The sequence below is a fragment of the Sceloporus undulatus genome, chromosome 7 (genome assembly GCF_019175285.1).
Source record: "Sceloporus undulatus isolate JIND9_A2432 ecotype Alabama chromosome 7, SceUnd_v1.1, whole genome shotgun sequence".
NCBI lineage: Eukaryota > Metazoa > Chordata > Lepidosauria > Squamata > Phrynosomatidae > Sceloporus > Sceloporus undulatus.
In genome coordinates, this window is record NC_056528.1 from 20,643,447 (window position 1) to 20,656,102 (window position 12,656).

Genomic DNA, 12,656 nt, shown 5'->3' on the forward strand with positions numbered 1-12,656 from the left:
GCTACTTGATCTAGACCTACTTGGAGAACATGTAATAAACTGGAATGAAGTTTTCAACTCCTGTTTAAAAAGAGCAACAAGTGAGAAGCTGTTCCATGCATCCTACATGGAAATGTGGAAAAGTATGGGATTTGTTCCAGCTCTATAAACTGTAAGATATATTGCAGCTCAGAAGGAAAGGCTCCAGTTGGAGCAGAGTACAAACACATTTCTCCAACCTACAGCCCTCCAGTTTGTTGGACTACAACTCCCACCATCCCCAGCAAGCAGGGCAATCAGATTGATGGGAGAACATGGTATGTAGTGAGCCTCCAGAGTCGAGGAAAACTGCTGTCACAAATGGCACTAAAACCAGAAACAGCTGGATTTCCCTCTTCTTTAGGTGACTGACCAGTTGCCTCCACCTCTTTGTCTGTTAGTGGTCCATAGAATGGCAAAAGAAAGAAAAGAAGACAGGAGTTGACTCCCAAAACTAGTCAAAAGCAAACAAGCAGAGTCAGAGATATATATGGAATAAACAAATATTAAACATTAGAATGAATCTATTAAAGAATCCATAATCCATATGTTAAAAAAATACATAGTCCATAATTCAGCAGCAATAGGTGTGAAGGTCTGTTAGGCCTGAAGATGCACATAATGAGAACAAGAGGCATGTTTTATTCTGTGAGGAATCTTACACTGATGCGCTTGTCTGGTGGGAAGAACTGAAAGATTGGAAGAACATTAACACCAGCCCCTGAAGAAGACAACAAGGACAAAATGAGGCTAGCTCTCATTCTGTGGAAGGCTTGTTAAGATCCACAGCCATCAGTCTTCCTCCAGTTATAGATTTGTGCCCAATGGACCTTCACACTATGGCTACTGAACTGTGTAGACGGTGCATTTTTTATACATGGATTATTGATTGTAGGCTTGTTTTCTGCTGCTCCCGAGACTAGAACACAAACCAACGGATTAAAATTGCAAGAAAAGAGATGGCCCTTGGGGTCTCTTCCAACTCTACGATTCTATGAAATGTGATCCCATCTAAACATTAGGAAGAACTTCTTAACTGTATACAGACTTCCTCAGAGGAGGGTGAATTCTCCTTCATTGGAAGTCTTCCAACAGAGGTTAGATGGCTACCTCATAAGGGTCCCTTTAGTTGTATATTCCTGCATGCTAGTGGGCTGGATAAGATGGTCCCTGGGATCCCTTCTAACTCTATGATTCCCAGTTATTGTATCTTCCTAATATGTTCATTTCTTGACTCAATCATGTTATTTGTTGGTTCATTTTATACCCTAGTTTTTTCTCGGGAAGGAGTTCAATATACAGTCGTCCTTCCATTTGTGCGGACTTTGGATCCACATCCCTCACTTACTCACGAGGGGCAAATGGAGGGACTTGGAATGAGATGCATGCCCTGGGTTCCCGTGAGGCAATGTCGCCATTCAAGGAGGATTTTTGTTTTTACGGCGAGGAGGGGGGGGTGCAGATCCCTCGTGAAAATGGACAGGCAACTGTACAAAAATTTAAAACAGTCCAGGTAAAACCCTATTTACAAAAAGCTAAAAGTAACAATTAAACAGACAATTCTGTGAAAGAAGTACATCGGTAAAACAGTTTAAAGCATGTTTGAAGCATAATTAAAAGATAAAAAGATAAAAGTACATGGCATCATATTTAAAATAGAGAGGGGGGCAGGCAAGCCTCCCGAGGGACAGAGCTTCACAACCTTGGTGCAACCACTGAGAAGTCTCTCTCGTCAATGTCCTCACCAAACAAGAAACAACCTTCCTCTGAAGCTCTTAAAATTCAGGCTGGCTCACATAGGGAGATATGGTCTTATAGATAGTCAGGGCACATAGGACTTTGAAGATTATAACCACCACCATCATAAAATTATCATCATCATCATCATATTTATTGATGTAGTGATTTGAGTGTTGGATGACAACTGAAGACCAGGGTTCGATTCTCTGCTCAACCATGAAGCCTACATGCTCTCAGCCTCAGGGAAAGGCAATGGCAAACCTCCTGTGAACACATCTTGTCCGGAAAAACCCATGATAGGGTCATCTTAGGGTTGCCATAAGTCAGAAACGACTTGAAGGCAGGCAACAACAACAACATCCCACTTTTCTCCCAAAATTGTGACTCAAGGCAGCTTACAGTTTTTAAAATACACTATATGGTTGAAAATATACAAAATGTAAACATTAAAATGGGATTAAACTACTGGTGGGTCCCATCTCCAAGATATGTCATTATATATCTGCAGGTATTCCAAAATCCAAAAAACTCTGAAATCCAAAACACTTCTGGTTCCAGGCATAAGGATGGGAGGAAAGGGTGGACTGGTGGCCATCAGGTCCTGTTTACTCCAGTGTTTTTTTCTGGCCACGAGGTGGAGCTGAAAGAGCTGGTTCTGAAGATGAAAATGTCAATCCACAGACTTTCCTATAAGTGGAAGGGGGGATGTGACCCATGGGCTGCATATGGCCCTTTGGGCCCCTATGGCCCTTGATTGGAGGCATTTTGAAGCAATAACAGTAATCATCATCATCCCATACACTTGAGAATGCTGGGCAAACTTGGAGCTCTCCAAATGGACATAGGGACCACATGCAATCCCTGATCACCTTTTCCTCTCTCCTGGTTTAAAGACATTCAGGCTGATCAAGGCAAGAGGCTCATCTGAATCCAGCCCCCTGCCTCCAACAAGGAATCCATCTGCAATATCTATGAGGGTGGTTCTCAGACTTTATACGGTCAAGAAAACCTCAAACTCCACTGAAGTATAACAGAACCCTTTTTTAAAAAGGTGTTCAATAGTTCTTCAGTGTTACAGGTGAGAGCCATTGTGGTCTTGTGGACAGAGCACTGGAGGGGGGCATGGAGATCCGGGTCACAGTATCCGGTGAGCCACGAATCTCACTGGGTGACTTCCTCAGCCTGTTCTACCTCACAAGGTTGGTATGGATTGGAGGTGGGGGGGAAGCAATGCAAACTGCCTTGGGTGAGTCAGCATAGTGTAGTGGTTTGAGCTTTGGACTATGACTCTGGAGAAGTGGGTTTGATTCCCCACTCGGCTATGGAAACCCACTGGGTGACCTTGGGTGAGTCATGCACTCTCAGCCCCCCCAAAAACCAGTGACAACCTTAAGGCCATCATATTTCAGAAATAAAGGCATACAACAACAACAACAACAACAACACTGCCCTAAGCTCAATGGAAGAACGGCAAGATAGAAATGGAACCAGCTAATTACCTAATTAATAACTACTTAATGGGGCATGTTACATCCGTCGCAGTATCATAGCACTTTGGTGCTGGAAAAGCCACTTAGTCCAACTCTCTGTCATGCAAGAATCCACTGCTAAAGCTTCCCAACCCCAGTTTAAAAGCCTCCAGCAAAAGAGAGCTCATCAGCTCTGACTATAAGGAAATTCTTCCTACCATTTAGCCAGATGCCGCGATCTCACATTAGTGTTGCAAAGTATAAACTCTCGCATGCAGTTATGCATGGATTGTGCTATGCAACCCCTACATGAATGGCAACATTGTGCAACCATTTGCACAGCTCAACATGCATGCACAACTCCACTTCCACAGCCTTGAACTGAATGCAGATGTTTCACACTAGTCTAAAATGCCCAGCCACTTCCACAGACCTATGTATGCTTGATACACCAACAGGATTCTATCTTCCAAATCAGCAGAAGCCCAACTCTTTCCATCTTCAGCCCCTTCAGATATTTAAAATTGGCTGTCATATCACCTCTCGGGGCTAATCTGCACTGCAGAATTAATGCAGTTTAACACTGCTTAAACTGTCATGGCTCGGTGCTATGAAATTCTGGGGTTTGTAGTTTTGTAAGGTATTTAGCCTTCTCTGACAGAGAACTCTGGTGCCACAACAAACTACAAATCCCAGAATTCCATAGCACTGAGCCATGGCAGTTAAAGCGGTATCAAACTGTGCAGATTAGACCCCAATCTCTTTTTTTTCTGGTCCAGACCTACTCATCTCCCCAAACCATTCCCCACAGAGCTTCATTTCCAGACCCTTCACCATCTATATATATTCCAGCTTGTCAATGTCCTTCTTGAACTGTGATTCCCATAGAGGGGCACAGGATCCCAGGTGAAGTTGGGCTAAAGCAGAACAGAACGAGAGTATCAATGCTCTTGATATGAACTTTGTCCGGTTTAGGTCAGGTGTCATGACTGCTCAATTATTCTCAAAACTCAGTCAAGTGGATTCTTCATGGAGAGAATGTACATAAAGACAGAGTGGATAAGGGCAGAAGAAAGAGAGAACAGATGTATTCCAACATATCTGGCTTTCTTCAAAGAAAGAAAGAAAGAAAGAAAGAAAGAAAGAAAGAACCTTTCTTCAAAGTTAATCATATCAGAGGTCAGTTTTTAAAAAAAGATCCAGCAACATCCAAAAAATAAGCTCCAGACTCACCTCTGTAATGAACTGGATGCACTCAAGAAACATGTAATCCTTATGGTTTTCATTCACCACCTTCTCATCGACAAAATGTCGAGGCTCAAGATTTGGGTGATCTGAGAAAGGAGCACAGCATTTCAGTGTGTCTTCTTTTATCCCACACCATGGACATACTCAGTGGTGTCACTAGGACTGGTGACAGTATGGTAACTCATGCTATCAGACCAAGGTTGCCTGGTACACCTCCCAACCTGCCATGGTGGGAGTGGGCTGCTATTGTTACCTGGCATCCTTTTCCAGGTCTCGCAGTGCTGCTGGGCATGCAGGAGAGGCAAGCAACTCTCTTTTTCGCCTGGCCTGTAGCCCCACCAGATCCGGAGGTCACCCCCTTCCCACCAGTGGCCACTGGTGAGTGTGGGCTGCTGCTACCAAAATGGGTCTGGCAGAGGAGACTGGGATCTGTAGTTTGGTGAGGCACCACAGCTCTCTGAAAGACAAGACTGAAGAACTCACCAAACTACAAATTCCAGGATTCCACAGGATGGAGCCATGAAGTCAAAGTGGCATCAAACTACTTTATTTCTACAGTGGGTACACATCAAAAACCCCTGATATCTTTTAATCCATAATCCCTTCCATATAGGGGATTCTACATGGGGCACATCTGTCACAAGTTTGTCACTTGTTCAGTCAGCCAAAACTCATCTTTAAACCAGTGGCCCTAGAACTAAGTCCTATGGTGCGTCCCAACCACAGCAGACCCACTGATCAATGCAACTGATGCGCCTGCTGACACAACAAACTATTTAATGGGTTGGGTCTATTATAGTTGGGATCATTAACCAATTAACCAACATAAATGTCTGGTTAACAGGAAATCCTAGTAAGACTGGACCATGGCTAAAGCCAATGGGTGGTGTAATCCTTACCCATGGTTAAGAAGAGCAATGGAAAACAGGGATTCCCATGGAAGAAGGAGGATCCAGTTGCTACCTCCTTCATCATGGCTAAGGAACAGTGATGCTTTTGCAGCCCTTGGTATGGATTTGGCCAATGTAAAACAGAATAGATCCAGTCCTAGTTAATGCAATGCGGGGGAGAGATAATATTTTGCTTGGTTACCTATCAGCTGTGAGCTGCCCCATATGAAAGGCAGGAACTGAAAGTCATCTAGACCCCAGACTCCTTGGCTGCCGGCTGGTTCCATCCGATAGGTTTTTTGGAGTTTTCGCATGACCTCCAAGTACCTGAAATGGGAGAGGAAAGAAAATCATAAGATCATTACCACTGTGGAGGAATCAACAAGTTGGCTGTCTTTTAAGGGGAACCTAGGCAGAGCCAGAGCGGTGTAGTGGTTTCAGTGATGGACTAGGACTCTGGACATCAGGATCCAAATATCCACTAATCCATGGAAACCAGCTGGGTGACCTTGGGCAAGTCACACTCTCTCAGCCTAAGAGGAAAGCAAAGGCAAACCCTCTCTGAACAAATCTTGTCAAGAAAACTGCATGACAGGTTTGCCTTAAGGTTGCCATAAGTTGGAAACAACCTGAAAGCAAACAACTATCGTACATACAGATTGTATTGATTTAATCAACTAAAATTCATGACCAACCAACCACAAGATTGCTTACTTCCATTGGCTCAACATCCCTGTGAATTCCAATTCCTGTTCTCACCCAGTGGGTTTCCATGGCTGAGTGGGAACCCCGGCCTCCCCCAGAATGTTAGTTCAACACTCAAATCACTACACCACACTGCCTCTGCTAGGGTTTTCTTAGCAAGATTTGTTCACAGGGATGTGTGTAATTGCTATCTTCTGAGACTGAGAGAGGTTCCCCGGTTGGTTTCCATAGCCAAACAGGAATCCTAGTCCAACACTCAAACCACCATGTGACTTCTCAGGATATGTTCAAAGGAGGTTTGCCTTTGCCTCCCTCTGAGGCTAGTAGAGTGACTTGCCCAAGGAGACCCAGTAGGTTTCCATCACCAAGCAGGAATTTGAATCCTGGCCCCCAAAGTCCTAGTCCAACACTCAAACCACTATGTGACCTGCCAGAAGAAATTTGACAGCGGAATACGCTGTCGGAATTTAAAAGATCATTAAAGACCAGTCTCTTCTGGGAGGCTTATCCAGATGATTTTTAAACTGTGCTTTTTACATGTGGATGGTTTTAATATGTGTACATCTTATTTGTCCTTTTAAATTGATGTGTGTTTTGAAGGCACAGAACAACAACAACAAGAAGAGTTTAGTAAACCTAACAACAATCCTGAAAGGTCAGGATAGTCAGGAAAGAACTATTCACGCACATTGCGAATGTGGGACCGGAGAGAGAATAGCTAGCAAGCTCATGACCTCATGTGAGGTTGTGGCAAAGGAAGGACTTATTGTATTGAAGAAGTCATATGACTGGTATCTTAAGGAGTACATTGTCATTTCACTCACATACCGAAACACACACACATCTCCGCAGCTTTACCTGTTGAATATTTTGAAGACAATGGCCAGCTGGTCGTCCACTCGGAGAACACCAATCTTGCAAAGGCAACAGAGGAATGCGGCAAATGCTGCTTCGTGGCCTGAAACATCATTTATCATTGATATAACACATTTTTATTGCTTTATTTTTTATTATATTAAAATATTCACATCCTCCCTTCCAATATACAGAAATCTCGGGGTGGGTACAACTGTTATTTCTGCAGAAGCAGATATCCCTATAAATACAAGTTGGGTATCCCTTATCTGAAATACTTGGGGCCAGAAGTGTTCTAGATTTTGCCATTACATTCAGTGATATACAAGAATTAAAATGTACAGTGGAGAAGACTGCCTCCAAGTGTAGGCAACCTTCTTTGGAGGGTTTTAAACTGAGGCTGGATGGCCATCTATCACACGGAGTGATTTGACTGTGCCTTTTTGTGAGGTAGGGAATTTGACTGGATGGTCCTTGGAGGTCTCTTCCAACTCTATGATATCAGCTGCCAAAATCCTCCAGTCAATATGATCATGGCCACAGTTGCTGACCTATGCTGGGAACTATAGTCCAGACAAAGTCGCTCTGAGTCTACCATGGAGAAGCCTCCAGAAAAAACAAGACATAAGACTAATCAATACCTGTCCCGTAGTCAATGCGTGTAGAGTTCCCAACTGATTCTTTCAGATACACAGCCACCTCAGGAACAGCTCCTGCCAATTCTTTGGGAATCACAGTGGCAACCAGATTCTCTGCTCCCTAAAAAGAAACAATCCATAGTCAGAACACAAGCTAGCATGGAGGTTTTTAGCTCCCAATGACAGCAAATCAAGAATAAATCCTCAGACCTCCCTCTTCCCTGGACAGGAACATCTTTCCTTTTGGTACAGGATTACTGAAGACAAGTGGTGCTAAATACAAGTCTTAAAATGGAGAAGCAACTATCACAAACTTGTCCTAGCGGACATTTTACAAATATTAAACTTGGATAATGCATATACTGTACTAAAGTTAGGTATATGGCATTCCAGATGCTGTTGGACTACACCTCTGACAATCTCCTTACTAATTTGGCTATGCTGGGCAGAACTTATGGTAGATGTAGGTCAAAACATCTGGAGGGCTGAGGGTTCATAGAATCATCCTAGGCTGCATCAACTAGATCGAAGGAATCATAGAATCACAGAATTGGAAGAGACCCCAAGGGCCACCCAATCCAACCCTTTTTGCTATGCAGGAAGACACAATGAAAGCACTCATGACAAATGGCCATCCAGCCTCTGTTTAAACACCTCCAAAGAAGGAGACTCCACCACACTCCGAGGCAGTGTGTTCCACTGTTGAACAGCTTTTACCATCAGGAAATTCTTCCTAAGGTTTAGGTGGAATCTCTTTTCCTGTAGTTTGCACCCACTGCTTCATGTCCTAGTCTCTGGAGCAGCAGAAAACAAGCTTGCTCCATCCTCAGCTTGACATCCCTTCAAATATTGAAACATGGCTATCAACTCTATGGTTTTAAGACTTCTGTAGCTTTAACGGTTGTGTGGAAGAAGGAATTTCAGCAAGTGTTGTTTGTGACCTAGTTGTCTAACAAGCAATACCTGCTGAACATTCCCTCTTACCATTAGCTATCAGGAGCTCTCTACAATTTTCATTCTGACAACCCCAGAAGGGACAAGCCTTTCTCTGGTACTAAGAAAAGGCAGAAAACAATAAGGAGGCAAGTGCCATGTGCTTAATGATCCTGTGTTTCTGCATGTTTACAACCCTACTGATTTCTGCTGAAGGCTCCTGAAAAAGGCCTTTTCTCATACAGATGTTGGGTTATTTTACAAGGAATAAACAGTTGACCATATTTTCAACATCTGGATCTTACCTCTTTACTGTTTTCTACTGTTAAAAAGCTTTTCAATACTCTCTTCCCTAAGAAAAGGAATAAGACTCTCTGAGAGCACTTAGCAGCCCTGCTCTATCCCCTATCTTGGCCTACCTGGTCTAGCTTGGCGTACCACGTCCGGAAGGCCTTGTTGCCAAAGCGGGATGGCTGGTCCACCGGTGGGGTCTCATCAATCCACCTGTCAAGCGTGTTGAGGAGATCAACCAGTTTTTCGATAGGCTGATGAAAGAAAGGAAAGCTGTTCACTTGCCAGAAGAGACAAGGGAGGTACAGAAAGCAAATGCCTCACATGCTAGGAGGTCAGGGGAAGAAGAAGCTATGTCTGCCCTGCAAACTGAGATCAGGCCACTGTTTCTTACATCGGGAAACTGCAATGGTTCCAGGGGCCAATTCCTTGCCCTTGGGACCCTCACAGACTGTCAAAAACACCAGGCAGAAAGTCACCAGAAATCTGTACCTGAGTTTGAAAAATGGAGCATTGTTGCTGTGAAATAGTACAAGGGGCTCCTGCAATCATTTAAAAAAGCGAACTGACGCTCCTGGAAAATTCTATGAAAGACAACTGATCTTTTGTAAAGGAGGGTAAAGAATACAGAAGGGGGAATATATGGAATTGAGTATTGAACAGAAGCACTCTTGTGATATGAGGAGAATATAAAAGCATCCCTCAGTTAACAAAGCCTTGGACAAAGAAGCTCATATTTACAAAGTCTTCTCATGTCTAGCCTCCCATCTTTTCCTCCTTGTCTTCTGTCTAGCTGGGGTTTTTAAAATCAGCATTAACACTGAGAGGATACACTTTCAGTATGAGGTTGCAGCAGCATGTCTTCAGTAAAAAAATGCAATAGCCAGGAATTCTGGCAGCAAAAGTCAAAAACACTTGAGGTTTAGGAAGCATTGGCATGCAGCCTTTAATCCTTGCAGTACTCATCCAAAAAGCACTGGCAGATACATACTTATAAATCTTAATGGTATTTAAGAAGAGCTTAGGTGCACTTCAGCAGTGAAATCCTGTACTCGCATGGGGTTGAAGTCTAGATGGCCCTTGGAGTCCCTTCCTACTCTATGATTCTAACCCTGCATTTTGGCATTTCTACCAGCCATTGCTGTCCGTTTTGCTGCTTCTGCAGCAGCCGATCCAGGATGGAAATTCCTCCTTGAAGTGAGGGAGAAAGGACACTGAGAGCGGCAGCAAAGGCAGCAGATTTGACTTTGCTGGAGGCATCCTTCATGAGACGCTCTTCTGGGCCAGAGTTCGATCCCTCATTCTGTCAGCAGAAGGACGAGGAGGAAAAACTGCCGACCCCAGCAACTTTCCAGCCCTTGAAGCATTAACCAAGGAGGATGAGAAAGACAGGGAGGGAAGGAGGGAAGCCAAGAGCTAGCATCTTGTGGGGGGACGTGTATCCATGCCCATGGAGAAGAGGCCTCTAGGGATGTCTGCAGATTCATTGATTGGAGTTGCAGGCTTCCCAGGGAAGAGCAATGGGTCGGGATTGTGGTGTGTGGGGAGAAATTAACAGAAGCCACCAACTGCAAGTACTGTAAAACATTTTGGCACTAGTTCATGCTCACACTGGTTTTTGTGGTGTTGCTGTGGGTCTTCAGGTTTCTTCTGACTTATGGAGACCCTAAGGGGGACCTGAGAGCAGTCTGACCACTGGGGAGCTGGGTTCAAATTCCCACTCGGCCATGGAAAAGCACTGGGGGATCTTGGTCAAGCCACACTCTCTCAGACTCAGAGGAAGGCCACGGCAATCCCCTTCCCGGTGAACAAATCTTGTCAAGAAAACCCTGGGAAGTCTACGGGGTTACCATAAGCTGGGAACAACTTGAAGGCATACGACAATAAAGGGGGGGGTCTATCACAAGGTTTTCTTGGCAAATCTTGCACAGAGGGTGTTTGTCTGACTTATCCAAGGACACCCAGAGTTCTAGTCCAACAAGCAAACCAAAAAACTCGTTGGCTCTCCTGGCTTTTGCAGTACCGTGATGAAAATACCACTCTAGATGCAACCAACATATCTGTGTACTTAGCACTTATGTTTGTAGTTTACTGAGTTATTAATTATTTGTTTTATTTTGTATACATTATATCCCACATCTCCACCTGTGAGCTCATGACTCTCCTTCTCCCCCCTTTCCTTGCCCAACTACCCAGCAAGGGACGTCAGGCTGAGAACATAAGAATGACTGCTCAAAGGTCCACCATGTGAGGCCGGACTGAGGTACCACAACAATCTTGTGAGGGAGGTCAACACTGACAGTGTGAACATGACTGGTCTAAGGTCCACCTCTTGCCTGTACAAGCAGCCCTCAATTAACAAATCCTCTGACAATCTTTTTTACTGCCACCCAACCCTTCCTTTTCCTCTTCATCCTCTGTCTTTCTGGAAGCATTAGGAGGATGGTGAGGAAAGGCTAGAGAAACACAGACTTTCAGTGTCAGGTTGTAGCAGTGTGTCTGTAGTAAAACAATGTAATCAAGAGCTGGAAAACAGCATACTTGCCTACAAAAGACAAGGTAAACAGCAGTTACCTCTAAAGTACTGTATCTTACTAAGCATGCATGAACACCAAAACAGAGAGAAAGGGGAAGAGCATATAAACCTGTTTTACCAGCTATCCCCAGCTTATCGGAAAACCACAAATCTATAAGTTTGGCTACCAAAACGGAAATCATTAGAAAAATGGAAGCTGGTGAAAGCAAAAGGCAGCCTTGGATGTATTCTGGAAGATATTTGGAAATCAGCTCCAGAAGGTGCTAAATATGTTTGTTTACTTCTGCTAGATGCATCTGACCTGATTCTTTCATTTTGCATATGGATATTCTTAGTTTTGAATAAAAACTGTGTGTAAAACACCAAACCTTTCTTTTTTTATGGGGGTTAGGAACCCATCTGTATTCTTTCCATGTTATTTCTGACTCTGGTATCAAATTTTCTGTTAAAGACGAAATACCTAGCAATATGTTTTACTTTGTTAACTGAGGTTTTGGAAGGAAAACCCCATTCACCAAAATGGGATATTTTGCTGCCAAGACAAACGACAGGCATTGGTGTGTGGCTCTAGACTACAGTAGGAAGCCAAAGATTAAATCCTTCCTACCATCTCCAGGAAATATCCTAATCTGAATTTAGCCTCTTGCACCTATTTATTTTTCCCACATAGAAACAATGCAATTGCTAATGACGAAAAGTACCATCACAGTAGATGGGAAATTTGTTTTTATGAAACATAAGAAAAGGACAAGAAATCTGCCCAGGTCACACTGCGATCAAGAAAGGAGGAACAATTTTATATAGCTTTGGGGGGGGGGGAGAACAGGATCAGAGCAATTCGTATTAGACAAAGCTAACGCCACCTGCCGGCCTCAATATTACAAATGGAGTCAACTCCTTCTGAAAGAGAGCCCAGAAAGTTACTTTTAAGAATAGGTAAAATCATCCACTGAAGTTGACAGTAACTGAAGATGTGCTCTTAGCTCTGCCAAGGTAAATTGCATCTTTGATTAAAAGCATTAAAACAATGCAAAGAAGGAAGAACTAAAAGCAAAAGCAGAAGAAACTCAACTCAGCAGTGGAGGCGAAACAGTTTTTGAGACAGATCCAAACCATTCTGAATCAAAAATGTTTTTACCCATTGGAGGAAGGCCACAATGGAGGATAGACAAATTGGGCTCCCCCAAAGATTATCATATTATCCCTCAGGGCGCTATGTATTCTTTCTCCCCTGTCTGGTTCATCCCTCCAGCCTTGCAAGGTAGATTGGGGTGAGAGACCTGGAACGCCATCTGGTTTTCAACCTGTCTGATCAGATACAGTCATGGCTCAC

The 12,656-nt window shown here is 43.7% G+C and overlaps 1 protein-coding gene across 2 annotated transcripts in view; it reads right to left on the reverse strand.

Moving 5' to 3' along the window:
• PTPA (protein phosphatase 2 phosphatase activator) overlaps positions 1–12,656 on the reverse strand; it is a 33,161-nt gene that overhangs the window by 14,926 nt on the left and 5,579 nt on the right. For both annotated transcript variants that reach the window (XM_042479168.1, XM_042479167.1), the window contains 5 exons: positions 8,916–9,041; positions 7,567–7,684; positions 6,929–7,028; positions 5,568–5,692; positions 4,461–4,561 (listed from right to left, as the gene is read on the reverse strand). In XM_042479168.1, the coding sequence (XP_042335102.1) occupies positions 4,461–4,561; positions 5,568–5,692; positions 6,929–7,028; positions 7,567–7,684; positions 8,916–9,041 (570 nt within the window). The remainder of the gene's footprint in view (positions 1–4,460; positions 4,562–5,567; positions 5,693–6,928; positions 7,029–7,566; positions 7,685–8,915; positions 9,042–12,656) is intronic.